General features: G+C 46.9%; 1 protein-coding gene and 1 pseudogene across 1 annotated transcript; both read left to right on the forward strand.

The window, feature by feature from the left end:
* Nucleotides 1-4,320: 4,320 nt before the first annotated feature.
* Nucleotides 4,321-6,107, forward strand: LOC125757935 (uncharacterized; annotated as a pseudogene).
* On the forward strand, nucleotides 5,671-6,394 carry LOC119385313 (histidine-rich protein PFHRP-III-like). The gene is made up of 2 exons (XM_037652779.1): nucleotides 5,671-5,824; nucleotides 5,994-6,394. The coding sequence occupies exons 1-2, from the start codon at nucleotides 5,671-5,673 to the stop codon at nucleotides 6,392-6,394; spliced, it is 555 nt and encodes a 184-aa protein (XP_037508707.1).
* The last annotated feature ends 20,844 nt before the right edge of the window (nucleotides 6,395-27,238 follow it).

Here is a 27,238-nt window from a genome sequence, read left to right on the forward strand (position 1 = left end):
ATAAAAAGCAATACATCTCATACACACAGAAGAAATTTAGGTGCAGTGCCAATAATATTATTAATATTAATAATAATGAGAAGACGTCAATCAAAGGATGGAAGGCAGATTCGCTATGGAATTCATAAATGACGAAACAGTTGTGGATGATGCAGCTTCATCGGGCAGTGCGTTCCAACTACGCACTGTTCGAGGAAAGAATGATTTTTGAAAAGTGGTTGTCTTACATGAAAATTCTTTAACTTTCTTGCTATGGTGCGACCGTGTTGCTTGCGATTGTGATGGTTGAATATATTTGCCTCTATCAATTTTTAGGTTGTTGTGATAAATCTGATAAAATATTTTTAGTCTTTCACAGGCGCGCCTGCGCTCTAAGGTTTCCAAGTTGGAACTTTCCAGGAGGGCTGAAGGGGACGTGCTTCTACTGTAAGCGTTGTGAATGAACCTTACGGATTTTCTTTGTACGGATTCCAATTTTTTAATATTTGCTAACGTGTGAGGGTCCCATACAGCAGACGCGTATTCCAGAATGGGTCGTACGTACGTTTTGTACGCCAACATTTTAATTTCCTTAGTAGTCTTGCCAATGGTTCTTCGTAAGTACCCGAGTGTTTTCATTGCCTTTTTTCGCGTGTATTCTATATGTTCATTCCACCTTAAATCGGAGGTAATTATAACACCTAGGTATTTATAGCTGTGAACGAGAGATATATTGTTATTGTTGATGGAATAGGTGAAAGGCAAGGGACATTTCTTACGTGTAATTCTCATGGCGACAGTTTTTTTTGGAATAATGTTCATTTCCTACGTGGAACACCATGCGTGTATTGCATCCAGGGATTTGTTTAGGGTTATCTGGTCGTTAGGGTTATTGATGACATGGTAAAGGATGCAGTCATCTGCAAAAAGTCTTATTTTAACGGGTATGTCACGGAGTATATCATTAATAAATACCAAAAACAGAAGTGGGCCAAGGATGGAGCCTTGCGGTATACCGGAGTTGACTGGTGTTAGGGTGGAGCTTACGTCTTCTACAGAAACACTTTGGTACCGATGGGAAAGGTATGCCCGAATCCATGCTAGTAGACAATCATTTTTAAGAATTGGTTTTAATTTTATAAGCAACTTCTGATGAGAAACACGGTCGAATGCTTTTTCAAAATCAAGAAATATCAAGTCGATTTGTCTATGGCTATCCAAGGCGCCAGCGAGGTCGTGAATTGTCTCAAGCAGTTGTGTCGTAGTAGAGAGCCCTTTCCGGAAACCATGCTGCCGCGGGTCGATGATGTTATTAGCCTCAAGGAACGCCGAGATGTGTTTAATTACTATGTGTTCAAGTAATTTTGCACATGCACACAACAACGAAATAGGCCTGTACGATGATACTAGCGACCTATTTTCGGATTTAGGTATTGGAATTATTTTTGCATATTTCGATTCACTCGGGACTTTGCCAGTGGACAATGATTTGGAAAATATAAGTGTTAGATATTTGCTGCACCATTCAGCATATCGAACAAGAAACGCGTTGGGTATACCATCAGTTCCAGGTGATTTTTTTTGGTCAATGTTCAGCACTAGCGACAGCACGCCCTCTTCAGAAACGCCAATGTCGTCTATGGGGGGTATATCGTCTAGTGATGGGAAGGGCGGGGCGATTCCGTTATCATTTGTGAACACCGAGCTGAAGTAGTTGTTCAACGCCTCTGCGATATCTGCACTGTCGGTTACATTTTTATTATTTTTTGAAAGAGTGAATGAAGCTTCATTTTTTGGCGCAATATGACGCCAGAACTTTGCGGGAGATGAAAGAAGAAAGTTTGTTAAAGACACTTTCTGATAGTGGTCTTTAGCTATTGTAATTAAACCTTTGAGCTCCATGCGCAGTCTTTGAATTTTATCGGTGCTGTTCGTTGAGGGTTGTCGTTTGTGCTGCTTTCTAGCTTTGTTCAGTTTGCGACTTAACCGTATAATTTCTTTTGTTGTCCAGGGATTTGTTGTTCGCAGTACTTTATATTTACATGGAAAGAAATCATGTATGCATTTGAACACCAATTCTTTGAAAAAAAACCATAAGTGATCTACTGAATGTTCAGCAGATTCATAAAGCCAGGTAAACTTCGAAAAATGTTTGTCATAGCGTCTAAAATGTCGACGTCATTAGCACGAGAGAAGAGAAAAATTTTCTTTTTTCGGATTTTTGTTTCTTCGTAAAACCTATTTTCACAGTTAGAGATACCATTTTATGATCAGATATGCCATCAAGTACCTCAACCTGTGGGTTGCGACGCATAATTCCACTGTTGACAAGAAAAAGATCCAGAATTGAGCTGCTGTTTCTTTGAGTTCGAGTGGGCTCCTTCACTAGTTGCGTTAAATTGTGAAATAAAACAAGGTCAACAAGTGGTTCGGAAGCTCGGCAGAGTGGATCAGGAAAATCTTGGGCCCAGTCTATTAGAGGCATATTGAAGTCACCGGCTAGTAGCAAATTGCATGAATTGTTTCGATATCGGCACAAAAACTGTCAGTGTTCGGGGGGCGATAGAATCCTCCAATTATTAAATTAATTTCATCAAGGAAAATTTTATAATCACACACTCAACTCCAGGAATGTCCGGTAACCTAAGTACGTTTAATGATTCCGAGAATAAAATAGCTACTCCACCGCCTCGAGAGTCTCTATCGCATCTATGAATCTTGAAGTGAGCAGGTGTAATTTCAGCGTCAGTGATGCCATTGTGCAGCCAGGTTTCGCTTATGATTATTACGTGAGGTTTATGAGCAATAATAATGCTTTCCAGATCGTCTATTTTATTCAATACGCTGCGTGCATTTAGATTCAAGCACCTAAACGATCTTAGCTGCCCATAACGTCATTTAGTCTGTCGGGTTGTTTTATCAGCATCTTTGCGAACCTGCACCTTTATCTTCTTAGTATCATCCCACGTGTACATATTACCATTAATCTTGATTTTGTCGTAAATAAGCTGCACTTTGCTTCCGGACGCTCTTTCTTTCGCACAGCTTTCCCATAGTTGCTTTCTAATATGCCTTGTGGGAGCAGAAAAGTCTTCCGAAATAGTGTGATCTTTTTTGTTTTTAGTTTTGAGCAATTTTTAGCACGTTTAGCTTATCGCGGTGATCCAAAAACCTCATAATTACTGGGCGTGGTTTATCTCTTTGTTTACGCCCCATTCTGTGCAGCCGTTCAACTGACGAAACCTCTACACCCAATGTTTGCTTAAATATTTCTTCAACGACTTTTTCTGTAAGCAATTCAGTCGTCTCACTTTCATTCTCTGCAATGCCAAAAATAATGAGATTATTGCGCCTACTTCGATCTTCAAGATCAATAAGTTTTCTCTCTAATGTTTGAATAGTATCTTCTATTTTGTCAATTCTTGTTCCAAATTCTAAGCACTTCGCCACAGAATCTTCAACGCTCTTAAGTTTTAACTCTATGCCATCTAATCTTTCCAGGACGGTTTTCTGACCAGCGAGAATTTGCGAAAGTAGTTCTCGGTCAGTAGGACCTGGATTTGGTTCCACATCGCCAGAAAGCAATAGCAACGACAATACAACATTTTTTGCACATGACAGAAAAGCACTGAAGCAGTGTGAGCATGTCAGCTGGACATGCTTTCTGTCAGTGTCAGTGCTTTCTTCGTCATACCTGGCATCCGGGGTGAATCGCAAATGAGTCACACATGTTTTCTTCGCATGGATCTCAACTCGTCGGTTCTTCTTCGTGTGCGTGGAAAAAGACGCGAGCGGAGCCTTAGAGGTGAAGATGGCGTTGGCAAGCCTATCTGTAGAGTACCTCTTGCTACTCTTGTTGACGCGCTCACACCAGGTGACACAAGCATCAACGTCAGTGCCAACCTGACCAGTGTGAGCGCCCGCATGTGCCGCCTATCTTATCACTAGCGCCACCTACAGCGCTGCTACGCCGACTCAACACCAAGCCCAAGCGATGGAGGGGTCGGGTTCGCTACCGCCGCCGCGACGGACGGTCACGGTTTTGGCGCGCTTCACTATGTTCTTTAATAAATAGTTTACCTTGCTACTCTCGCCTCTGCCTTCATGCCTAAGCCATCACGCCCAGCCCTCACATCAGGCACAGTCGACACCCGAGCCTTTGTGCAGCCACTCAGCCACGCAAGAATGCAAGCGCATCAGTAAGCAAGCGAGCCAGCCTTCGCCCGCTTCGCCCCGCGACAGCCGTTCCGCCATTCCTTTCTTTGTCACCGCCAGAGCATTTCCCGCCGTCCGCTCGCTGCCATGTGCGCGCCTGCGTGCGCTTGATGGTGGACTCACTGAGTAAGAGTGTGTTTCGTGTGTAAACGTCAGCGTGTAGCCGGCTCGGCGCAACGCCATGCCGGGAATTGTGTGGCAGAATCTCGACCCGGTGACCATGTCGCGCCTCGGCGTCGACCTCATACGCGAAGAATTGGCCCGTCGACAGCTGGACATCACAGGTTCGAAAGAGGAGCTCTTTCAGCGTTTGCAAGCCGACATTCAGCAGCAGCGTGAAGCTACCCCCTCGGTTGAAACGAATGAATCCGCCTCGACCGCTGCGGCGCCTTTAACGCTGGACCCAGCCACTCTACAGAGCCTCGCCATACTGTTCCAGCAGCTACCTCGCCCTGCAACAACGGTGACGACACTGCCAGACCTGTCATCGTCCATTCCGCAATTTGCTGGTTTGCACAGCCACAGTGTCAATACATGGCTTGACGACGTGCGACGAGTACAGCAGCTCGCCTCGTGGGACGACGCCACCACACGCCTGATCGCAGCTAGCAAGCTGAAAGGCACGGCGCGAGACTGGCATCTCGCGTTCGGCAACCAGTACAGCACCTGGGCCACGTGGAGTGCCGCCCTGAAAGACACATTTTGTACAGAATTGTCCCTCATCAGTGGCAAGAGCAGGTCATGAGGGTAACCCAGGCCCCATCCGAAAGCTTGCACCAATATGCCTTTGCCAAGTTGAAGATCATTGAGCGTTGCCCCGTTCGCCTCTCGGAGGCCCAAAAGATTGACTACCTGCTGCATGGTTTACGGGAACAACACATCCTCGCCGCCATAGCAGCCAACCGGCCGCCCACGGTAGCAGAGTTTATTTCTACCTGCACTAGCCTCGACAAGAGTGCGCAACATCTGCACGCCAAAGCAAGCCCGTCACCATTTGCCATTTCTGTGTTGCCGCCGACGCAACCCTTTCGTGCCGCTAAGCCCGCAGAGCGACAGCAGCCTCGCTCAGAACAATCGACACCACAGTCCTCCCGAGGGGCCACACCAAAAACGCGCATTTCAGAGCTTCCCACCGAGCAACAAGAAGCTACTTATGCAGCTATTTCGGCACAGTACGGCGCTCTAGCTTTTCGTAGTGGTCAAGACCTGTCTCAAGCTGTCTGCTACCAATGTCATGCCTTGGGTCATCTGGCATCCAAGTGTCCTACGCGCACCAGCCGCTTATCATCAGCGCCTCCAACCATGCCAAAGACACAGCAGCCTCCAGCACTGCACAGTGCACCCGTTACACTTGACGGCTCACAGTAGCAATGCCCCTTCTTCAACGCAACTCTCAGTGGAGTCGGTGAATGTGAAGCGTTTCCTGACTCTGGGTCCAAGGTGACATTAATATCTAAAACTCGTGTGCCTGCAAGCATGATCATCCCATGGACCGAGCCTCCACTCGTGGTGGTAGGAGGAAGCACAGTGCTACCTGTTGGTGCTGCATTTTTGAAGATATCCATTGGCCCAGCCACAGGAGTTGTTGAAGCTGCTGTTTTGGAAGATAATGTACTTCCCCTCATTATAGGTGAGGACTGGTTCTCAGCAGCACAAGCACGCCTTATATTCGAGCCGCCAAAGCCAGCGCAGTTGCAGCATACAGCCACGAATAGCACCATTACCGCAAACCAAAAGCTAGGCCCAAGAATGGCAAATGCGGTGATCCCAACAAGGTCCGTCCTTTTTCCTGAAACCAGGCCCAGTTCCAAAGACTGCCTACAACGCCAACTACGCCCAAGACCACTACGCCAACGTCCGCGACACCAAAGCCCACCATGCCAACGCCCACCACGCCAACGCCCACGACACCAAAGCCCACCACGCCAACCCCCACGACACCAAAGCCCACCACGCAAACGCCGACCACGCCAACGCCCACGACACCAATTCCCACCACGCCAACTACCACTACGCCAAAGCCCACAACGCCATCGCCAACTACAACAAAGCCCACCACGCCGAAGACAACCACGCCAGCGCCCACCACACCGAAGCCCACAACGCCAACACAAACTACGCCAAAGCCCACTACGACAATGGCCACGATGCCGACACCCACTACTACCACGCCAACAACAACGCAAGGCAGGACTGCTAGTTTACCGCCTCATCAAGCAGCTTACACCATCCACATTTAGGGCTTTACGTGTGTCATGCTTGACATCTCGTTTGGTTAATCAACCACGAACGGTGCATGTGTCCCAGCCTTATGTACCACCAGTTTCTCCAGTGATCGAGCAACAGCCCGCCGTCAATGCAGAGCCCACGCCTGCCTCAGGAGCAAATGTTGTCGCCTCTACAGAGCAAGCAACAGCCTCGAACGGCCCCAACGCACTCGATGTCTACCGAGCCACCTCGACGGCTTTGTGCTCGAGTGAAGTTGCAGCGTTTCCGCACATGTGTGTGAGTGTGTTATCGTGCGTGTGACAGTGTGCAAAGCGGTTGACCCAGAGACTTGGTCAGTCAGACTGGGGTGGGATGTGAGCGCCCGCATGTGCCGCCTATCTTATCACTAGCGCCACCTACAGCGCTGCTACGCCGACTCAACACCAAGCCCAAGCGATGGAGGGGTCGGGTTCGCTACCGCCGCCGCGACGGACGGTCACGGTTTTGGCGCGCTTCACTATGTTCTTTAATAAATAGTTTGTTACCTTGCTACTCTCGCCTCTGCCTTCATGTCTCAGCCATCACGCCCAGCCCTCACACCAGTGATAATTCTTGGGTCACGAGGATATATTAGACTACATGTGGTAGAGCCTTGGCAGAAGTGGACAGGGTAGCGTCATTTGTAGTCATCGTGTCATGCAGACGTAACCGATGTGGCCTCTGCACGAAGTTCCAGTGCCACGTCCTACCTTGTCTTCTCTTCCCCTATCGGAAAAATGGGGGCAAGCAAAGCTTGGAGTGTGCGTGCATGACCTACTACTTTCCTTCTTGCTTTCTTTATATAGCAGTGCGCACTGATCCCTTCTAATTTTTCCTTTGCTCGATGCCGGGAATTCGACCTTCATCCACGTGCTTAGCAGCGCAACTCTTGTTTTGCAACAGGCAACAACGACAGTCTCTCTTTAATGCACCGGCAACAATGTGGCAACGTGAAATTACAAGTGAGCTTGATAAAAGATGTGATTGCCACATCAGAAAAGTGTGATCGCCCACAAGCCCACGATCGAGAGAGCCTCAACTATTCCAAAATGGCGTATTCAAATACGTGTGTGACCACCGCACCTTAGAGGGCCTCATGTCTGCACAACCGCATTTCTGTGCACTTGCCGGCGTCGGGATTTTTGCGTACGATGCTGCCGCCACAGAAATCTGTAACTCATAGCAAGATTCGCTTGAACAACTATACGACAGGATGGGACAGTATAGGAGAGAATCATATCCTGTATTTTTGTTTCTTTTTTGATTCTCAGTTTGCGCCCCATACGCTTCGTTTATAACTCGCCCAACGTAATACTCTCCTAATACACTGCAGCAGTATACTGCAGAAGCTGGACCACTTATACTAACGAATAGTACTTGGTTGGATAACAAAAATATTTCGCGATTTCCCACTCGTTTGCGCATGCTTAACTCTATCTCCTATTACATAAATCACAATCTTACTGCATTTTATGTACATTGGTGCAACCATAGCGCACTTAGTGTCTGCAAAACGAACGCCGCTTTGCAAAATACAGTCTCTTGAATTAGTTTGAACAACTACAAAATCACAGTGTTTTTGCTGTGCATAACGTACGGCTCCACCATTCACTATGGCCAGAGTGGTTCTACAAAACAAAATCAACACTGCGTTTTTGCGCACTTGCCTACATATCTACAAGATAAAAGTGTCTTACTTGTCACTGCACCATTTACTAAACCGCAGCGTACCCAACATTATGCAGGCATGCATGTCCACGATGTGCACATGGGCAAGATCTTACTGCAACCCACCATATACGAGGTTGTTTTGTTGCTAACGATAGCTTTTCCTCTAGTTATTTTGCTTTATCGCACATTACTGTTTGTTAAGGCGCGTCGGAGAAGGCTGCTGTTGTCATAAAGCAGAACCTTCAATACAACCAGTTCACCTATAGCTTTCACCAAACTCTCCCTTGTTTATTTAGACAGCTTTGTTCTCTTCACTCAGCACAAGACTATGAATCTCTTTTCTGCTTACAGATTCGAAATGAAGTCATTATACAGCACCATCGGTAACGTACTGACAGCAACACAATGCTATCCATCAGGTGGTAAGTATGTTGTCCCTGCGTTAGGACCTGTATATTGCGTTGAGCAAATGCGGTGTCTAGTAACGCTTAATCTCAGCTTGTCATGCGGAAGAAACAGATTTGGGTAGGGGTTGGGCTCCGTGTTTTCGTAGTTTTTTCTTTCTGGAAATTCGGAGGGTGTTTTTCGGAGTTCATTTTTGTGGAACAAATTCAGCGTGTATAGGAATTCATTTCTCGTAAATCTGAAATGCTCCGAAATTTGACGTTTCATTTTGCACAATAAGTTCTTACAATGTCTTCTTAATATTGTTATTTTCAATCAAAATGCGTTGTATCGTTGCTGATAGTCCTGTTTTTCCATCCTTTCATTTTTTCTCACTTCCTGCTCATTTACCCTCTTAATAAGGTTGCTGATGTGCACTGCTGTAAACTCGCGAAATTGTACTTTTTTTTTTGGGGGGGGGAGGGGTCAGGAGCTAGTCAAGCTGCTTCTCAGCTTTTTGTCCCAGCGTCCCTCCTCTTCTTGATGAAAAATAAATTAAGTATTAATCGAGTAACGTGATTCTTTTGGCGAGATCGTAGTTCACCGTGAAGAAAATTTGAACATCGCGGGAGTAAACACCAAGCACAGAAAGAGAGCTGACACGTCAATATTATTAATACCTAATAATAATATTTTTCTCAATACTGCGAATTCTTAGATGAAATGATATCTCAACACGAAAAGATGTGAACACACTAAGGGTATATTTTAGATGTCTGGAAGGTTTGATCGCGCCATGAAATATACATGCAAGCATAAATACTTGAATAAAAACACCTGCGTTTGTTCGATTACAACCTTAAAGCTTGTTGTAATAGACGTAAGCATACTTTACGATGTTGCTGCCGCTGATGCAGGTGCACTCCTTTTGATTGATGATTGTCAGCTTTGAAACGCCTTTTGAACGTTGCAAATGCCCTTTTGAAATCGGGAATTCATCGGATAAATCCGAATTGTGAAAAATTTCACCGCTGAGTGTTTATCGTATTATTCCGAATTTATCCGAAACCACGGCGCCCTAAGGATAGGGCTGTGTCAGGCGTAAACAACACACGGGGAAGTTGCAATAGGGAATCATGACCAGATGAAGGGGAAGATCACAACAAAATGTGCCTCATAAATGAAAGTAATTGTTTTATAAGAACACATAATTTATTATAATTAGCACAAAATTACTATACACTATTTAAGATTCCTGCTGCTGCTGCGAGATTTTTGCTGGTGCTGCTGCTGCGAGTTAGCATCGAATGCTTTCGTTGCTTTAAGGCTGCATGTTTGCTGCATGTTTTATTGCTTGAATAGCTCATAACTCTGCCATGCAAATTGACCTTGTGAAAGCTGAGAGCGAAACGGCATTCCCGAAATACCTGGGACAAGCCTATGCCAATATTAGTTTGTTTATTGAAGATTGGCAAGGTACCAAGTAATATTGTGAAGAACAACGAGGCGAAATAATGTCGGCGTAAAAGTAAACTTTTAAAATGTAAATGCAATGTGGTAATTATTGGCGTTATTCGGGGCATTCTTGGGAGTGCCATCTCTAATAGGTTAGTACAGCCTTTCGCATTTTAACTATATCGCGCGAGCGTATACCGCCCTAAAGTCACTGGAACGGGAAAAGTACCGCATTCGTTTTCTCTCCGCCGCTGCACGCTACCCGCAGCGACCCCCTCGCCCCCGCGCTCGCTTCCTGTGGTCACGTGGTTATTTCGCGACATAAATGTTCCGGCTCCATGTCCTGGCTTGTGTTTCCCTGCCGCCGACGCACAGTTCTTTGGAGGATGATTGTTTTTATAGTTCAAGAAAAGCGTACACGGCCTTTACGGTATCGTTCTGACGCTTGATCGCTAACAAGCCTATCACGAGATCGAAGAATGCCTGGGTCCTGCGCTTTTGAAAGCATAAACGGGCAAGAAGCGGGAAAAACGGGCTTTTTTTTGGAGCGGGGGAAAAGAAGCCCAGCGACGGGTTGTATGGCCGCACAGAATACGGCAGCAATAATTCTGTTTCATCCGCCTTTGTTAGGTAACAATTTAATTGAGTTTTCGCAAATGTTGTTTGGGGATTGTTTACGTCGCCCCTATACTATTTCAGCATGTTTCACGAGGTTACCAGAGAACGTTCATGTACAATAACATTGCCGGGCAGCTCTCATTATGTCGGGCGTAAAATTTACGCCTTTAGGCTCACAGATAACGATCAGGGCGCCACGGGAACCGAGGTAAACATTTCCACTGCAGTTACTTTCCATTAGGCTAACTTTAGATCATTCAGACCAACTCGCCCAGCAGTCCGTACTTCTCACTTTAGACCATTGTTTTTGACGTACAGCCGCGGTCACGTCTGTGAAGAGCGCGCGAGCAGCAGGTTTTTGATCTGCAGGGTGACACCTTGAGGCGGCTTCGGGCTCTGACGTGGTGTGTGAGAAGCATGCGCGGCCTAGTAGTCAGGCTGACTACGTCAGAGCCCGAAACTGCCTCAAGGTGTCGCCCCGCAGAGCAAAAAGCGGCTGCTCGCGTGCTCTACACAGACGTGACCGCGGCTGTACATGCCGTTGTTGCTCATATTCATACATTTTCAACGCAAGATGCCGTTCGCTTTTGCCTCCAATGCGCTCTCGTCAATGTCAGAATCATCAATTATTGCATCATGTGAATCTCTGTGTGTTTTATTAACAGATAGGTTACAAGCACTTAAATGCCAACAGAGGAGCACGTAAGTGTCGCGTGGGTAGAATTTCTCTCATCGCGTTAGTACACGTGCGTGCGTAGGAAGTGAAAAATGCCAGTATTTGTGCCTAATCATTTAAACAGCGACAACGGTATGCTTCATTCGAGGCTGCAAAAACGTACGCAATTCGTAAAAGACTCGTTATTTAACGTAAAATTAACACCGCGCCGCCGCAGCTTCGGCCGCGCTCGACCAAATATAGCGGCGGACCAGACGGCCGCCGTACATTTCCCGTTCCAATGATTTTGGACTGCATGCGTTATCATCGTCTTACAACGGTGATGATCTGCGAGACTGGCAGTAGTACACGCCAGCAAACAAAGTAGCATCAGCGCAAGCATCGTCTGCCACACTTTTCCTTTCCGGACGATGCACGCCCTATCATAATGTTTGTATTAGTCTCCCTAAATAAAAAACAAGCGAAAAAAGCGTTGTGAACAAAAAGAAGTCGCAGTTTCACTGCAAGGGTGGATCTGCCCTAGCTGTATACCTCCAAGAGCACCTGGTAAAACTGGATGTGCAAGACCGGTTCTTGATTCACAACTCCGAAGTTGTGCGTTTCTTGAACGAATGCGACCCGACACGTGTATTCTCGGTAGATGTGACTGATCTGCTCTCCAACATTCCACAGAAAGCAGCAGTCGAGGTTGTTGAGGAAGCAACTGAATGTTTCGGGGTGACGAAATTTCAAAACAAGCGCGGAGCGTCTGTCCGAAACATCGTCCACTTCGGATACATGTACAGTCATTGTTCGTCGGTTTCTGTGTATAGACGTTTCTCCAATACGACGGAATGTGCATCGGATCAAGAATTGCTGCAGTGTTCTGCGACCTATTCATGCCAAGAAGAAACATGAAATTAGAGGCCTTTTTGCAGGAAGTGGGTGTGCTAAATTGCGTCAGGTGCGTCGATGATTTCCTCGTGTGCATTCCCTATGGGCTTATGTTTGAGAAGACAAGGGTTGACGTGCTAAGGTTATTAAAGACGATAGTCTTTCTTGGGATACTTAAACGGAGAAATTTTGGTCTGTCTTTCTGTCTTTCTGTTTGTCGGCAAGTCACTCGATTCAGCCACTCGGCCAAAGTTGAACCACTTGCCCAAGGGCCAGGCATCTTGAACGGCTCACTAGGTTCATACTTGTGTACATTGTCGATCAAAAAGCAAACATTACGCATATCTGAGGCACAACATCACTAGGTAAGCATTAGGTGGTGTGTTCCTTTAATAGAAAATGCATACATACGTAATTCTAAAGACCCTAGTTTCTTAGGCTGCGCTGAAAATGCGACTGCGCGTTAAACTTGACTTCCTCCGTGCCCTCTGAACGAGCTCATTGTTGTGTTTCGGTTTCGGTTCTGTATTCCACTGTACGAATGCCATGGGGCGCCGCTCTGGCATTCCTGTTTTAACCAGGCGACGTGTAAATAAAAGAGTGTGTGGAGAGTACTCGTTGAGTGCGGACGTTTCTTCTGTTTCAGCGCTTCGCGCCAAACCACGTGTTCGGGCTGGCTGGCGTCCCCGCCGGTCGTGTTGGTCACCGCCGGTATTCGCCTGCTGCTGCGCCGGGACTACCAGTCCGCAACACAGCACTCATGTTCCCGACGTATTGCCAGATGGCGTCCATATCTCACGCAGCGCCTCTTCTATCGTCTTTACACGACATTTGCAGCGAAGCACGCAGATATGCGGCCAATGTTTTGCAAGAGAGCATGAAGGGCTGCAGTTCACATTTCAGGTTCCGGACGATGGACGCCTACAGTATCTTGATTTGAGCATGGCCATACACGGCAAGTACACGTGCTGGACGTACAAGACGAGATGTGAAAAGCGGAGTTTGCCGTTTGATTCAGGGCACTCAAAGATGGTTAAAAAACACAGTGTGCCATCTGGAAGCGATTAAGAGGTGTTGTGAACACTCTATCGAAGCGGGAATGAGAATGCAAGTGAAGCGCGTTGAAACGAGTTGGTTCCCGAGTCATTTGGTGGTATCAATAATGTCGTCAATTTTATTATGGCAAACGAAAGGATAAACTTCCAAAATATGAAAGAAGTTCACCTTTCATAACATAACCGTACATGCATACATTGGCACACCGAATGAAGAAGGCTTGCCTGAAGGTACGGTATGAGGACGACCTTCACTGCGCCGAAAAAGCTGGTAGCATTGTGCGCTAAAGTAAACGGCGACCACGACAGGAACGAGGCTGTAGTGTGCTCGACCAGACATGCAAGAAGATTCGTTGAATGCGCGAAGAACATCATGTACAGGATCCCACTGTCTTGCGGGGCTCATGACGTCGGACAGACTGGAAGGTGCATTACCGAGAGGCTGCGGGAGCACTGATACAATTGTGGTCTGCTACAAGCTCCGGGGCACCTGGCGATACACTGCAGGAGGTGTCCCTGCCATGTTGTGTTTGAAAAAAAACTGAAAATGTGCACAGGTCGAGCAAGCAGACGAAAAGGGAGGTCGTCAAAGCCTATACTATAACAAATGACAGCTGGGAGCGCGTGGGTAACCGTTCCGTCGATAGCACTCATCTAAAGGGAAACTGAGCTAATAAACGAGATAGGTGGCGTCGGTAGCTAGGGAAGCTCTGCGTACGCGTGTGGTCACTTTATATATACCATGTTCATCTACGTATTAAGCAGTTGCTAGCTTGCACTGATGTGCTTTGTACGTATTTCGTTCCTGTCTTCAGTTTCTTCTTTTGTGTAAATTTTGCACCACAAAGGTTGATCACGTTTCACGAACAAGCCTATTAATCAAGTTTTCCGCAAGGGCGAAGCAATGCATGAGTTAGTAAAATATAGTTATGTCGCACAAAGCATGGCCAGCAGCTCACTCATTCAGCAAATACGGCCGCTGTAGCAAGCCAAGTGACCTTTGTGCAGTCTGTGGCTTCAACTCAAATATCGCGATGAAAGAGATTGGAGTGCGAGCAGACGCCACCACTGTAATGGGAGTTGAACGCGATCTTCCGTTATGTTGGTGTGTTGTATGTGAAAGCGGGCTAATAGGCGGCGACACGCTACCGTCTTTGGGAGTCGAGCGTACTGATTTGTGAAGTGCGCCTCTCGAAGCTCCCGAAACGTGTTCGCCATAGCCAGGCCTAGAAGGCGCTGGTTCGAGGTGTTCACGGGGAGGTCGAGGGCCCGCTTTACAATTTTGCGGAGGATGACTTCAAGTGCATCCTCATCTTGCTTCCGCAGGTGAAGGTATGGGGTAGAATGTAAGATTCTACCAGCTACAAATGCATGTGCCAGCCGTAAGGCATCTTTGCAACGTAGTCCCCCGCGTTTGTTAGAGACCCGGCGAACCGTGCGACCCACGTGGTCTCCCACCATACGGAGTTTGGCCAATGTGGTGTCTGATCGTGTGTTTTGGTTAATAAAGAGCCCCAGTACCCGGACTTCTTCTTGATCAGTGGTTCGGCCTGTCTCCAGCAAGAGTTCAGTTTTGGCCGTGCACTTTGGCGAGGCGCGTATGCGCACGAATTCTGATTCGGAGTGTGAGCATTGAAGGCCGCGCTGGTCGGCATAGCGGTCGTCGATGCTCACGGCTTGCTTCAGGTTCGCCTCAATGTCTCAAAGAGAGCCCTGAGTGACCCAGATGGTCATGTCATCAGCGTGCAACGCATGTTGTATACCAGAGACATCAGCCAGCTGCGCCGGCAGGGCATTGACGTGCGTCCTCTTCCAAGCAACATGACAAAAGAAGACCACAGTGGCCGGCGCCGGAACGGGTGGAAGCCCTGGCCCGCCATTAAGGATCGAAACCCGGCGTGTTCCACGTGGACGCCTCCGGCCCGCACCATGGGGATTGGTATACGGCCGCTGTCGTCGACGAGATCCGAACAGTTAACGGACTTACTTTCCGAGCCTGGGACATAATACACGCGAAAGAAGTCACCATTGCATTGGCAGCTTGTTACTCCACATCGCAAACCATCATCTCCGACTCGCAAGGGGCCTGTCGGAACATCGAAAACGCCTCTGTCTTGTACCTAGCCTGTCGGCTGTTGAAAGGTTGTGACTATCAGATAATCCCCGCACCCCGCCGTACAGCCTGGGCTGCTGCTCACATAGGACTAGAAGAGAAAGCGCCGACGCCTGCGCGCTCTCTTACCGGGCATTCCCACCTGCATCCCGCGATCAGGACGACCTCGAATTCAATCAGGTGTATTCTTTCCTCGAAATTGTGCAGCATTACCAATCCGACCACAGCATTTATCCACGCCCGTGTAACGGCTTAGGTAAAGCGGAGGAGCGGCTTTTACTCAGACTGTACACAAACGCTATGCTGTGGCCGGCAGCACTCAAACACTTCGATCCCGCCTTTTCCGGCAGTTGCTCGCACTGTGGGAAGGAGTCGTCGGACATCTACCACATGGTGTGGGCCTGTGCCTCCAATCCTGCAGTACCCCCTATCCACAACACAACATGGGAGGAGTGGGACGCGACCTTGCATGGCTGTTCTGACTTTCAGGTTTAAAAGGCCTTAGATAAGCCCAGGCAGCAGCCGACGCCAACGGGGTCCCGTACTAGGGACGCCCATCTACTATTTATGGGTGCCGTCCCCTTAAGGGGCAGTACCTACATACCTACCTTGTTTTTCTAATAAATGTTTTACACCAAGTAGGTCATGGTACGAAGCCGAAGGCGCGCTGCCCAACTGCGGCGAAATACGAAATATGGGCGAGGCAAAGCCCTAGGCAAGCTCTTTGGCCATGTGCGTACCACCGGCGGTGAATGGCGTATATAAATAGGTTGCCTTAGCATGCAAATCGCAACGGTGCAACGCGCACCTTAGAATGCCCTTTAACATTTTTTTTTTAAATTAGAAAGCATCGACGATCCGTAGTAAAAGCTGCTATCAACATGTGAGCCAAAGAATATTCCTGCACACGGAGGATGAAATTTCCAATTTCATTTTTAAAAGCAGCCAATAATTTCTCGCTGTCTTCTTGGCGAATTGCGTTTCTAAAGGGACTGACTGAGTAGCCGTTAGGATGGACATGGTCGATGGCTGAATTTATGATCGCGATCGGAAATGCTTGCATTGCTTGTTAGAAGGTTAATAAACCAAAAATATACAAGTTGACACCATTCCTCCCTCGGTGGCATGGTGGCGACACCATGCCACCGAGGGAGGCGGCACTCCCTTTGAGGCACCCCTATTCAGACAGACACGTCGAACCATCTTGTGGCGTCCTATGAGTTGCCGGGTGGGCGGCGTACTCAATTTTACGATTGTAAAAAGCGTGCATTACGCCGCGATTTTTACAGGACCTTAAGACTCCCTTCAACGTTTCATTACCTTTCTCACACTGGCAGCCACATAAGCGCATCCGCAACAGGACGCGCGCTGAGATTGATGTAGCCGTCCTTAACCCTTTCAGCCCTGGATTTTTTGTTTTGGCCGGAGACATTTTTTGTGCGTGCTTTCCTAATAGTTAGGACCTCGGAAGACCAAAAACGAAAAATCGAGCCAGTGATGCAGGTATTTATGCATTAATTAGCATGGAATCAAATTAGGTCATCAGGGCTCAGTGGTTGTGAGATTAAGAAAATTGCTTATTTATTTCTGCTACTCACTAGAGTACACAAAATGTGAACCACGTCTCATTTTTCAGTGTGATACTCCTTGAAACAGCTTCTATACGACGTCCAGAAAACGGCGCTTAGCTGCCTCACCTGACACGCCTCGGCGTCACCCATGACTTCGGTCAAGCTTCTTCTTCTTTGTGGCTCCCAGCTCCGCAAACATGTCGCAACTTTGATATCAATCACAGTGGGGATCATTGAATAAGTATTTTTCCAAGAATGAGCAGTTTTGGTTTCATTTCCGAGGTGCTAGGAGAACGTTTCTGCGGTGTCGTCAATTGACGACACCAGGGCCGCAAGTGTTAATAAGAGGTCATAGTCTCTCTACAATACCTCCCGTCAACTGTTCGCGTTTGTGTGTTGTACCGTGACGTAAGAGATCACACTGGCGACGTGTTCAGTTGCTCTTTGGTATCGCCGTTGGTCGGACGCTTGTGGTATGTCCCAACGAGGAGCAGTGGCAGATATATACGAGGAACGTTGGCGCGCTAAGAAGCGTGAGTGTGCGCGTCGCCGTCTAGCCAATGCCAGCGACAACGATCGGGCAAGTGAAGCCAAGTGCACGCGCAACGCCACGCCGTGGGAACGCTTCCCCAGTTTCGCTGGTCTTCCCCCTTCACACAGTTCCAATGCTCTAAATGATTTATTGCGCTTCGCATTGCGTGCTTAGTGTTACGAGTATCGCTAGCAAGGCGCGTTGTTGCGTGTCTAATTGAATTCGCTTTAAATACGTTATCTGGGTTTGGACAACATTCGTCAAGCTGACGCTGGAAAAGTGCGTCAGCCACAGTTTCTCACGGAGATCGGCCTGGCTTTTGAACAACAGTAGCCTGTCTTGTGTTGCATGGTTACAGCTGCCTGCACGTACCGATGCAGCGCTCGTTATCATAACTGCAGTATTTGCACATATCCATATAAAAAAAGACAAAATGTGCCAGGTCATGACGAGCGCTGACGTAGACGCGTGCATCAGTGATATCACCCAAACCCTGTCCATTTGTACTTGTGTACCTTTCAGGGCGTTCGCCGGGAAGAACGAAGACAAAAGGGTCTTGCAGTGTGAGAGAAGTCCCTCTAACTCAAACCGAACTTCGATTTGAAAAAAGTTAATGGAAAGCGATTCGTGAGGCAGGGTATCGCTAGTGTATTCTAAGAATAAAAAAAGGGTCAAAAGAGGGTCACAGCACCGTGACTCTCTTCGGGTATCCATTTGAACCCTTTTGTGAGGTAGAAGGAGAAAAAAAATCAAGCATATCCACGAAGGGAATGATGAGTGGGCGAAGCACCGGGGATCATTCCGGCAACCATGAATCCTCCGTACATTGCCCACTCGAGCATGCAAATGCGTGACAAACACGTGTGTACACTATATAAAATGTTGTTTTATTGATGTCACAAGGCGTATATGGTGTTAAGGCGCGGACGTCGTTCCCCTTCATTGGGACCGCCTTGTGATAGGTGAATTGAAGAGCCCGGGGTTCTTGAATGGGATGTAATATGAAGTTAGCGAAGACGAAGTCTATACACGTCCCCCTGGTTGCTGTCGGATATTTATCTTTATATGCAATGCATCTGAGAGCATAATGGGCCCCAGCGGTCTCCATTAAAACCAGAGCACGCACCGGGTGCTAGTGCTGCTACAGGCTACGCTAGACGCGAGGGGTATAAGGCTCGGCCTTAACGTGCTTCGCCCCTAAAAGAGAGCACTTCTGAAGGAGTCACGGGACACTCGTGGAGCACGTTTCGGTTGGTTTCCGTGATGAAGGCGCCGCCGTATACGCCGTACATGTCGCGCAATTGCCGTTCGGCGCCGTCGTGGCGCCGTGGCTCGCCGACAGGGCCGGGCTGGCGCGGCGATTCCGCCGCCTCTCTCAGTCTCCTCTCTTTTTGCAATGCGTTGCGTTTGTTGCGCGGGTTGCGTCAGTTGCCTGTCTTGTACTTTTGTGTTCGAGCGAATATGCGCATTTTCGGTGGCGGTAACGCCAGGCTTCCTGCTCGAAGTGACGCTTGGAGTGCGGAATATTCATGGAGCTCCGAACACGGACAACGTGTGCGTGTTAACGGTGAGTGTACAGCTTTTGTTGGTACTAATTAAACAGCTTTATCTGGGCGACTGCAGCAGCTCTGCGGAAGTAGGCTGCCAGCCATTTCAAACAGCAGCCTGCGTCCGCTGATCTGTTGCGGATACCCCGCTAAAACTATCACTTAACGAGTTGACACCGTTATGCGCGTTGCTGTACAAGCACCAATAAAATGAGCGATTGCAACAATTATCAAGGAATGTTTGCTCATCGCACATTGTGTCTGCATTGCTGAGGGTGCAAGGTGTTGTCTTGAGATGTGCTTTAGTCTACTTCATAATGACATTTCAATCGATATCAAGTGTACAGCATGCTACCGCGCGTGGGAACGTTAAAAAAAAAAAAACTTCGGCAGATCGCGTTGTGGTAATCGGTTTCATGCGAAGCGGTCAGCGAGTACTTTTATGCTGCTCTTTATGGCTTTCAGCCAAGCGTTACGAGGTGGATCGACGCGTTTTCGTAAGTGAGTGTAGTAGCTATGTGCACATCGTGGGCCTAGCGGGCATATCGACACTCTGCCGTTTAAAGGGAAACTTATGGTGCGACTTAACGCCAGCCCTCACGTTAGAGTACATACGTCAGTATTCTCGAAACTAAGTGCACTGGGAATATCACACGTAACTTTCTTTATTGTATTCCACCGGGGGCGAGCAATCCTTCAATTTAGCTTGCTGAATCATAGGAATACAATTGTAATGTTTATTAGACTGCTATAAAAGCGGAGCCAACACTGTAACCGCCGACGTTATTCTCATATGGCGCCTATATCGTACGAGTACATATGTAGTGTTTATTGCTTTCTTGTAAAATTAGACAGCCAGCACCACAAACACAATTGACGGTTACTGAAATTACGCCTGCATAGGCTGTTCTTCCAAACCAGTTTATAGACCTGGCGTGGCTCTGTGGTAGAATATCTGATTGCCACGCAGAATGCTTGGGTTTGATTGCTGCTGGGATCCTAATTCTTATTCTTTCCATGCGTCGGGTCAATGCTACCGACGTCTGTTTCTTTAATGCTCACGCATTTAAACCGTAAATATGTGTTCTCGCCGTTCCTGGGTAGATATAAACTGTCAGTCACCTGTGGAGCATACCCGTACACCGCGGCCAGTAGTAAACGGGTATGTGCCACACGTGTCTGGAGGAAAGGGTTTGACAACGTACGCGACAGGATTTTCACGTTATTCATGTCATGGCCCGACAGACGTATTCGTCAAATTCTCTTACCCTCCCATTCTAATTTTGGTCGACACCAAGTTAATGAGGCGATCGTGAGAGCACCCAGACGCAGGCGGCTAAATAGATATATAGATGGATAGATATACAGTTAGGTACGTAGATAGAAACGCTCAAAGTGCCAAAGGTCAGCTATGAAATGCTTCGCATTTACAAATCTGTCTACAGGACACTTAAGCGCGCTATATGTAATGGTTTTTGTTGGCTTAAAGACGGTAGTTTAGGATGCATATATAGTACGAAAATTTCCAGCGTGTACGCGGTAGTCTAAAGTTGACACGCCTAGCCGGTAAGGTGAAAATATCGAGACATATGACGGCGCGCGTTGTTGCGGCCACGGCCGTGCACTCTTTTCCCTTGTTTCTGTTTGCTGTTTTCGTGGTTCGCCTCCATGTGCGATAACGTTTGACCAGGCCCGAGGCATGATGGCAGTTTGGCGTCCGGGCCATGGGGCGTCGCTACCGCCGAAACGATTGCACCGAACCTGGTACGGGCGGGAAGTGAAGGCCTCAGTAAGCCTAATTAAAATAAAATAACGCAGCCACGGTAGTATACAGTAGTAAATAAAAACGTGCTTCTGCAATAAACTATAACCAGCCACGAGTATTACAAGGCAAAGTTTTAAAGAAGTTTTGTAAACATGACTGTGCGTGGCTCCGCTAGGTACCGCTGCCATCACGCCTGCGCAGCGCACAAGCAGACGACTCGCAAGCACGAGAGCGCATAGAAACGCAAACTTTACCACCGTAGCGAGGAGCAGCGATGTCGCACCTTTATTGCGGCGTGAAGTGGTGCGATTCCTCGGGGAATGAAGGCGAACCCTTCTTCAGAATCCCTGCTGACCACAGGTATTTATTTCCCAAGATGTTCACAAAGTTTTGATTTGACTGTCGTTGATAGAGTGACCTAGAATAGGGGGAGTGTCCAAAGCGCCGGCTCCCGCGTGGGCCTTTTGCCGTGAACTCCCGCGCCGCGCCGCTGCTGCGCCGGACCCGTGGGCTTTTCGCGCTCGGGAAGCGCGCGGAAAGCCAGGGGCGTCTGCTACGCGCTGTAGTTTCTTGCGCCGCGTTTCCACACAGGGCACTTGAAGTCTACTTAACTTCTATAATGCGGTGCGGAATGGAGCCTATCCATCTTTAAGCGTTGTGTTAGTGCTGGGGCAACAACCGAATGCGAAAAATCATGTGTCAAGCGGCATCAGCGTGGCCTAGTTCCGGTCACAGAGTTCGAGAACGTTGCTGCGTGTGTAAAAACGCGCAAAACGGACACGCACACGCAAAGAACGATAACAAAAAACCTCATTCGCACCAGTAATCGGGCAATAGCATCACGCATGCTCGAATTAGGAGTAATAAAAAAAAGTAAATTGCACGCGCAGTCAGCTAAAATACTTGCGCGCAGTGACCGCTTCACACTACGAGCTTTTTGCTCATGGTCGCCACTGGTTTGCTAGCCATATGCACACCTCTTTATTCGACAATTCATTAGCCTCCACTAGCTCTTTATTATGGACTGAGCACACCGGGAAGACGCAAGGGAAACAAAAAAAGAAAAAAAAAAGAGTAGAGACGGCCATATACGACCGCAATGCTGTTGGCTTATTTTTGCTTCTGAGTTAGTGCACAACAAGGCTCACCGTGCGCAAACATTTGAAAGAAAAGCAATACCAGGTAAACTAACTTTATTCCACAAGATTTTGCATAAGAGGGGTAATATAGAAAATGCTTTACAAATATCCAGATATCATGCAATAAAGTTACAAATGCCCGCATTCTTGCTGTACAAGCTGCCTGAACGAAAATACGGTAAGAAATTGACAAATAGAAGTGTAATATCTCAATCACTTCAGAAAATTGTTCAAATGCAGAGATCCCTTATGTACCTAGCCTGAAAAAATGCAACATGCAGCAATGTAATATATAGATATATATATATATATATATATATATATATATATATATATATATATATATATATATATATATATATATATATATATATATATATATATATATATATATATATATATATACACATATATATATATATATATATATATATATATATATATATATATATATATATATATATATATATATATATATATATATATTATCGCACGTTGCATTGGATCGCTGACGTCAGTATGAAACGTTCGCGCGAGATGCGTGCATTGCTTCAAGCCTTCACTATACGAAATGAAAACAGTTTCAAACAACTTATTCTCAACTTCAGATGTTGTCACGGTTCTCGTAGGTTAGCGTTCGCCCGGTTCAGAGACTTTACAAAAAGATGTGGACGAGTATAGTTACATAAAATACAATTGTTTCCGCGGCAGTTGAGTGCGCACCAACAGGGCACCCGACCGCAATTTTCCGCTTTTTCCTGATGACCTCAATATAGCGTCCACCACAATTTCGTGCTGAAGCTCCGGAGTACTTAAATAGCGGGTCTGGTCATCTGTTGAATAAATATAAAGAGATGACCAGACAGAGGCGTAGCCAGAAACTTTTTTCGGGGGGGGGGGGGGTTCAACCATACTTTATGTATGTTCGTGCGTGCGTTTGTATGTGTGCGTGTATATATGCGCAAGCAAAATTGAAAAATTTCGGGGGGGGGGGGGGTTGAACCCCCCCAACCCCCCCTTGACTACGCCCCTGTGACCACACGGGTAAAGCAAGCCTCTTTTGTCCCGCAGACGCGTGCAATCAGCTGCTCTGAACTGAGAATCACGTTATCGTTTCATTTACTTTGATTTGTCTTGTTTTTTTTTAAGGTAGAGCCTTAGATGCCTCATAAAACATGAAAATTGACCGTCGGCGTCCCGCGTAGCCAACACGAGTAATGCACAATATCATCACGCGCTGACGTCGACAGAACTTGTGACGTTACTATGACGTCATTCAACGTGACGTCATATGATGACGCCATCACATGACACGGTCGCTTTGCATTGCCTCCGTGATCGGGGGCCGGCAATGTACACAGAGGGAATGGAAAAGCAGGTGAGGTGCAGAAAGCTTGCAATGCCATCGATCCTGTCGGCAGTCCGAAAGCACGTTATGTACAGAAGGAAGCTTTCGGAGAGGGGCGAGGGAGGATCAATGCATCGACTGACAAAAAAGATGGCTTTCGTTTTCGAGTCATCTCAGGCGAATGCATAAGAGGCCGTGTTTTTTTTATGTAATTTTTTCGCATACATTTTACCTATGCGGTCAGTTCTTCAAAATGTATGGGTAAGTCTAACATGTTTACATCGATACAGGTGACCACCACGTTTTTTATAACCTGACGAAAACAAATCGTCAGACCACACATCGTCAGAATTATTTCTGGCTACAGAAAGCGGATTTGCGCGCCACACACCATATCATTATTGTTAGTCGTTACGCAAATGGCAAGCATGTCAAGTTAGTGATGGCATGACCTATCGGTCGTGTTCGGCATACGTACATTCGTGCCCCTCCATGCTAATTTTCGTGTATATCACGTGAACGAGACGCGAGTATTTTTTTTACTTTTGGTACCGCGGCCACGCCGACTGACACATTCGGCTTGGCATGAAATGGCTTGAAACAGCAGAGCGCCGGAGGCAGCCTTGTAAAACAAATCGAATGCACGAAATAAAAGATAGGATATGAAGGGTGCAAACGCATTAGCATGCATGAGCTAGTTACTTGCATTATGTGCTACCCGTTCTCCTGGTTATCTCCAGTTTATTCTCTCCTGCAGCAAGTTTTCGTTCGTCATTCCACACGAAAGTTAAGCGCCTTTTCTCACGCTGAAGTGCGCGCAGGATGCGTTCCTCAAACAGCCGCGGAAGTGTGGACCAATGCGGTGACAAACCAGCTGAAAGAATATATACAAAATCCCCGTTTCACAACACACAAACTAACAAACGCGTTTTCTGTGTGATGAGTCGCTGCTGTATTATGTTGCAGTGACGCAGTATTAAATATAGCCCAAATTTCCGCAATTTCGGCTAATAGCGGCCAAAATATCACGCGCGTAGCAGACGCTCGCCGCTTTGACGCGGCGTCCGCCGCGGAGAAAGCCCACGGGTCCGGCACGGCAGCGCCGCGGCGCGGAAGTTCACCGCAAAAGGCCCTCGCTCCTCCTATGCATTCGCGCGGCGCTTTGGACACTCCCCCTATTCTAGGTCACTCTATCGTTGACCTTTATGATTTGAAACTGCTGAATGAACAGCGAATTTTCTTGCTGCCATTCGTTGCTGCAGCTATCTGTTTGAGAAATGGTTACGATAATAAGTTAAAATTAGTGGGCGGGCTGCAGTTTGTGGCTCGACGCGGCGTCACCTCTCAAAAGCGGAGCTGTTCGCTAGTTATGGTTGCTCACGTTAGTATATATGTGCGTGCCTCAGTGCCTGACGTTACCTCTACTATCTCATGAAAGCTAACCAATTCGGATTACCGTGTCATGCAACCGTGTCTTCACAGTGTTTTGTTACGTGTTACTTTACCTTATGCGTGCTAGTAACATTAACGGAGTGGGATAGTTGTGCTCGCTGCAGCTGTTTTTTTAAGCGATTTAATGCGTGCGTATACATCACGTCCGTGTAGTGTATGGGTGGTGCTCGCAGCCGACGAAAGTATCGCTCGCAAAATTATTTCGGAGGCCCCAGTACCGAACTCGGGACACTGCCCTCAGATTCGAATGTGTGCTGCGGTGTTGCACAAGTGAAAACCACCGCGTTTCTCATCTGTGTGTCTGTTTACACACCGACCGCCTGCTCGGATTTTTGTCGCCGTAAATTGTCCTCATTCCTTCCCTTCGGCGTACCTTGCCGCGCTGCTCGACGGGGGACCTTGAACCAGGCGTGATACCCACCTGCCCCTTTTCGCTCTCGGGAAGCTCCCGGAAACAGTTTCGCTTATCTCTTCATTACTCCCTCGTGATGCTTCCAACGGGCGAAGGCATGGCCAAGCTCGGTTTTGGATGTTCATGAAACGGGTCGCGCTTATCGCGCGGGGCCACTTTTTTTTCCTCTCTAATCTGGACCCATCCCCACCGCCGTCCTTTCACTTTTCTGTATTTTTTTTAATGCGCTGTTTGCACTTAGCGTTTACACACCATAATTCCTTATAAGCTTACAATATCGTTTCGACTCGCAAAAGCAGTGGAAAAACAAGAACTCGATCGAGTTGTGTTTCTATATCAAGTTTCAATTGAGAGAATTTTGTCGGGATATATGTAATTATCTGTCATTATAATTTAGTGGAAATTAATAACAAGCACATTTATTAAGCTTAGTGTCATGCCTTTAAAAGCTTGCAAGTGTATTTACTCTACCAGCTGCTTTTTCACCGTAGGGTAACTAAGTTCGAGTACTTTAATTGCAGACAACCAGTTTACTGCAAGCGAGTTGCCGTCCCTGCTGCTGAGACTGCCCCCCTAGAGTGGAAGGTAGGTGTACCGAACAAGGATCTGTTTCACCTTTCTGCTTCGAATGAAAGGGTACAGAATATTTGGTTGGTGGTGCCACTGTAATACTGCACGAATAGCTTGCAAAAAATAAAAACAAAGAGCGGTACTACTTTGTATTCTACACCTGCGCACTCGAGCAGATTGTTCTCTGAAATTAGAACAGTAGGTAGAAATGCCACAGCTGTTTTTCAATTATCAGTGCTATGAGAACAATTGCTGTACGTAAACCTTAAATGCAGGAAATGTACTCTAGGGGGAAAAAATGTTGTTAGCTTGCGCTCATAGAGTAGCATTTTGCATGCTTTCCAGTAAGAATGTCTGAGTGCACTGTTTACATGGTATAGATGAACTGATAGCATGCTGCACAAACGCAAAATGAAGAAACAGGGAGATAGAGCAGCGAAAATGGCTTTTGGCATCTCACAGTATAAATAGTTTTTACTCTGTCCTGTTTCCGTCCTTACTCCTCTAGTGTTTGTGGAGCTCGGTATGAGTTCACAACAAACCAACCTCCCTTCAAGAAAGCTTTGTTGCGTGGTATAGATATCTTTTCTTTTTCTACATCAATGCATAGACTCAGTGCTTTCTTTGTTGAGCTCATTCCATAGAGATGAAAACACTGAGTAGTTTTCCTCAGGCACATGTGAAAATTGCTCCATAAGTCTGTTGCTCAGTATTCACACGTGCAATACAAAGTGAGGGTATTAAAATACCTGCTTACCAGCCTTTTATAGAATATTTATTTATTTTTCAACAGCCGCTTCGCCAAGCACACCCACAAAAAGGCCCACACCACCGTCAGAGGTTTCACCAAGTGATGGTAAGTGCAAAAAGTGAGAGAGAGAGAATTATTGCAAAGTACACATCCTGCATCTGCATAAGGAAGTATGGACCAGTAGTCTTGATGCTTTCCGAGTATATATGGACACCTAAGCCTGTGTCATGTTGTCACAACCTATAATGTTGACAAAACCATACATATAGTTCAGGGCCTGCTACCGGTTATTTAGTTCACGCAATTATTTATATTTCAAATATAAGGTGGGTGCAGTTGGACCTACATGGTTCACACTGAAAATTGTGCTGTCCGATTTGTTGTGATGAGAGTAGCTCCGCGAGATAGGCCAGCGAAATATGATGCACAATCAAGGTGTGCATTCATGTAAATGTGGCTTATGCACCCCGGATAGCGATTATGAGATGAATAATTCAATATCCTCCACTTTGTAAATGTCATTGCCTCTGTTCAGCATTTCATAAAATGTTCATTTTTGCAATGCTTTGTGATATTTCCTTAATCATGGATGATTCTTTGAAGATAAAATGCTTGGAATGTATAAATCAATTATGATTCCTGTCTCAGTCGCAGAATACACATTGCTTCCAATAAAAAATGGCATGGCAGCACATAGTGGTCCGTATATTAGTAGCCCTGTGATTGCGCCCTGATAGCTTAATCGTCATTTTTTTCTTTCTCTGGAAGACTGATGAAAGCCTATACCTTCGCATTCTTCCATGTCTTTTATTGCGATAGCAATTATATGGACAGTCTCGGCTGGATTTTGCCGTCGCCGTCGCCG

The sequence above is a fragment of the Rhipicephalus sanguineus genome, chromosome 3 (assembly GCF_013339695.2).
Source record: "Rhipicephalus sanguineus isolate Rsan-2018 chromosome 3, BIME_Rsan_1.4, whole genome shotgun sequence".
In the NCBI taxonomy this organism is placed as follows: domain Eukaryota; kingdom Metazoa; phylum Arthropoda; class Arachnida; order Ixodida; family Ixodidae; genus Rhipicephalus; species Rhipicephalus sanguineus.

Bases quoted from the DNA above. Each gene is read 5' to 3' on its own strand.
- LOC119385313 (XM_037652779.1), top strand. From the start codon at position 5,671: ATGATCATCCCATGGACCGAGCCTCCACTCGTGGTGGTAGGAGGAAGC. The intron at 5,825-5,993 runs GTGAGGACTGGT...TCCTGAAACCAG, and splicing joins TGTACTTCCCCTCATTATAG to GCCCAGTTCCAAAGACTGCC.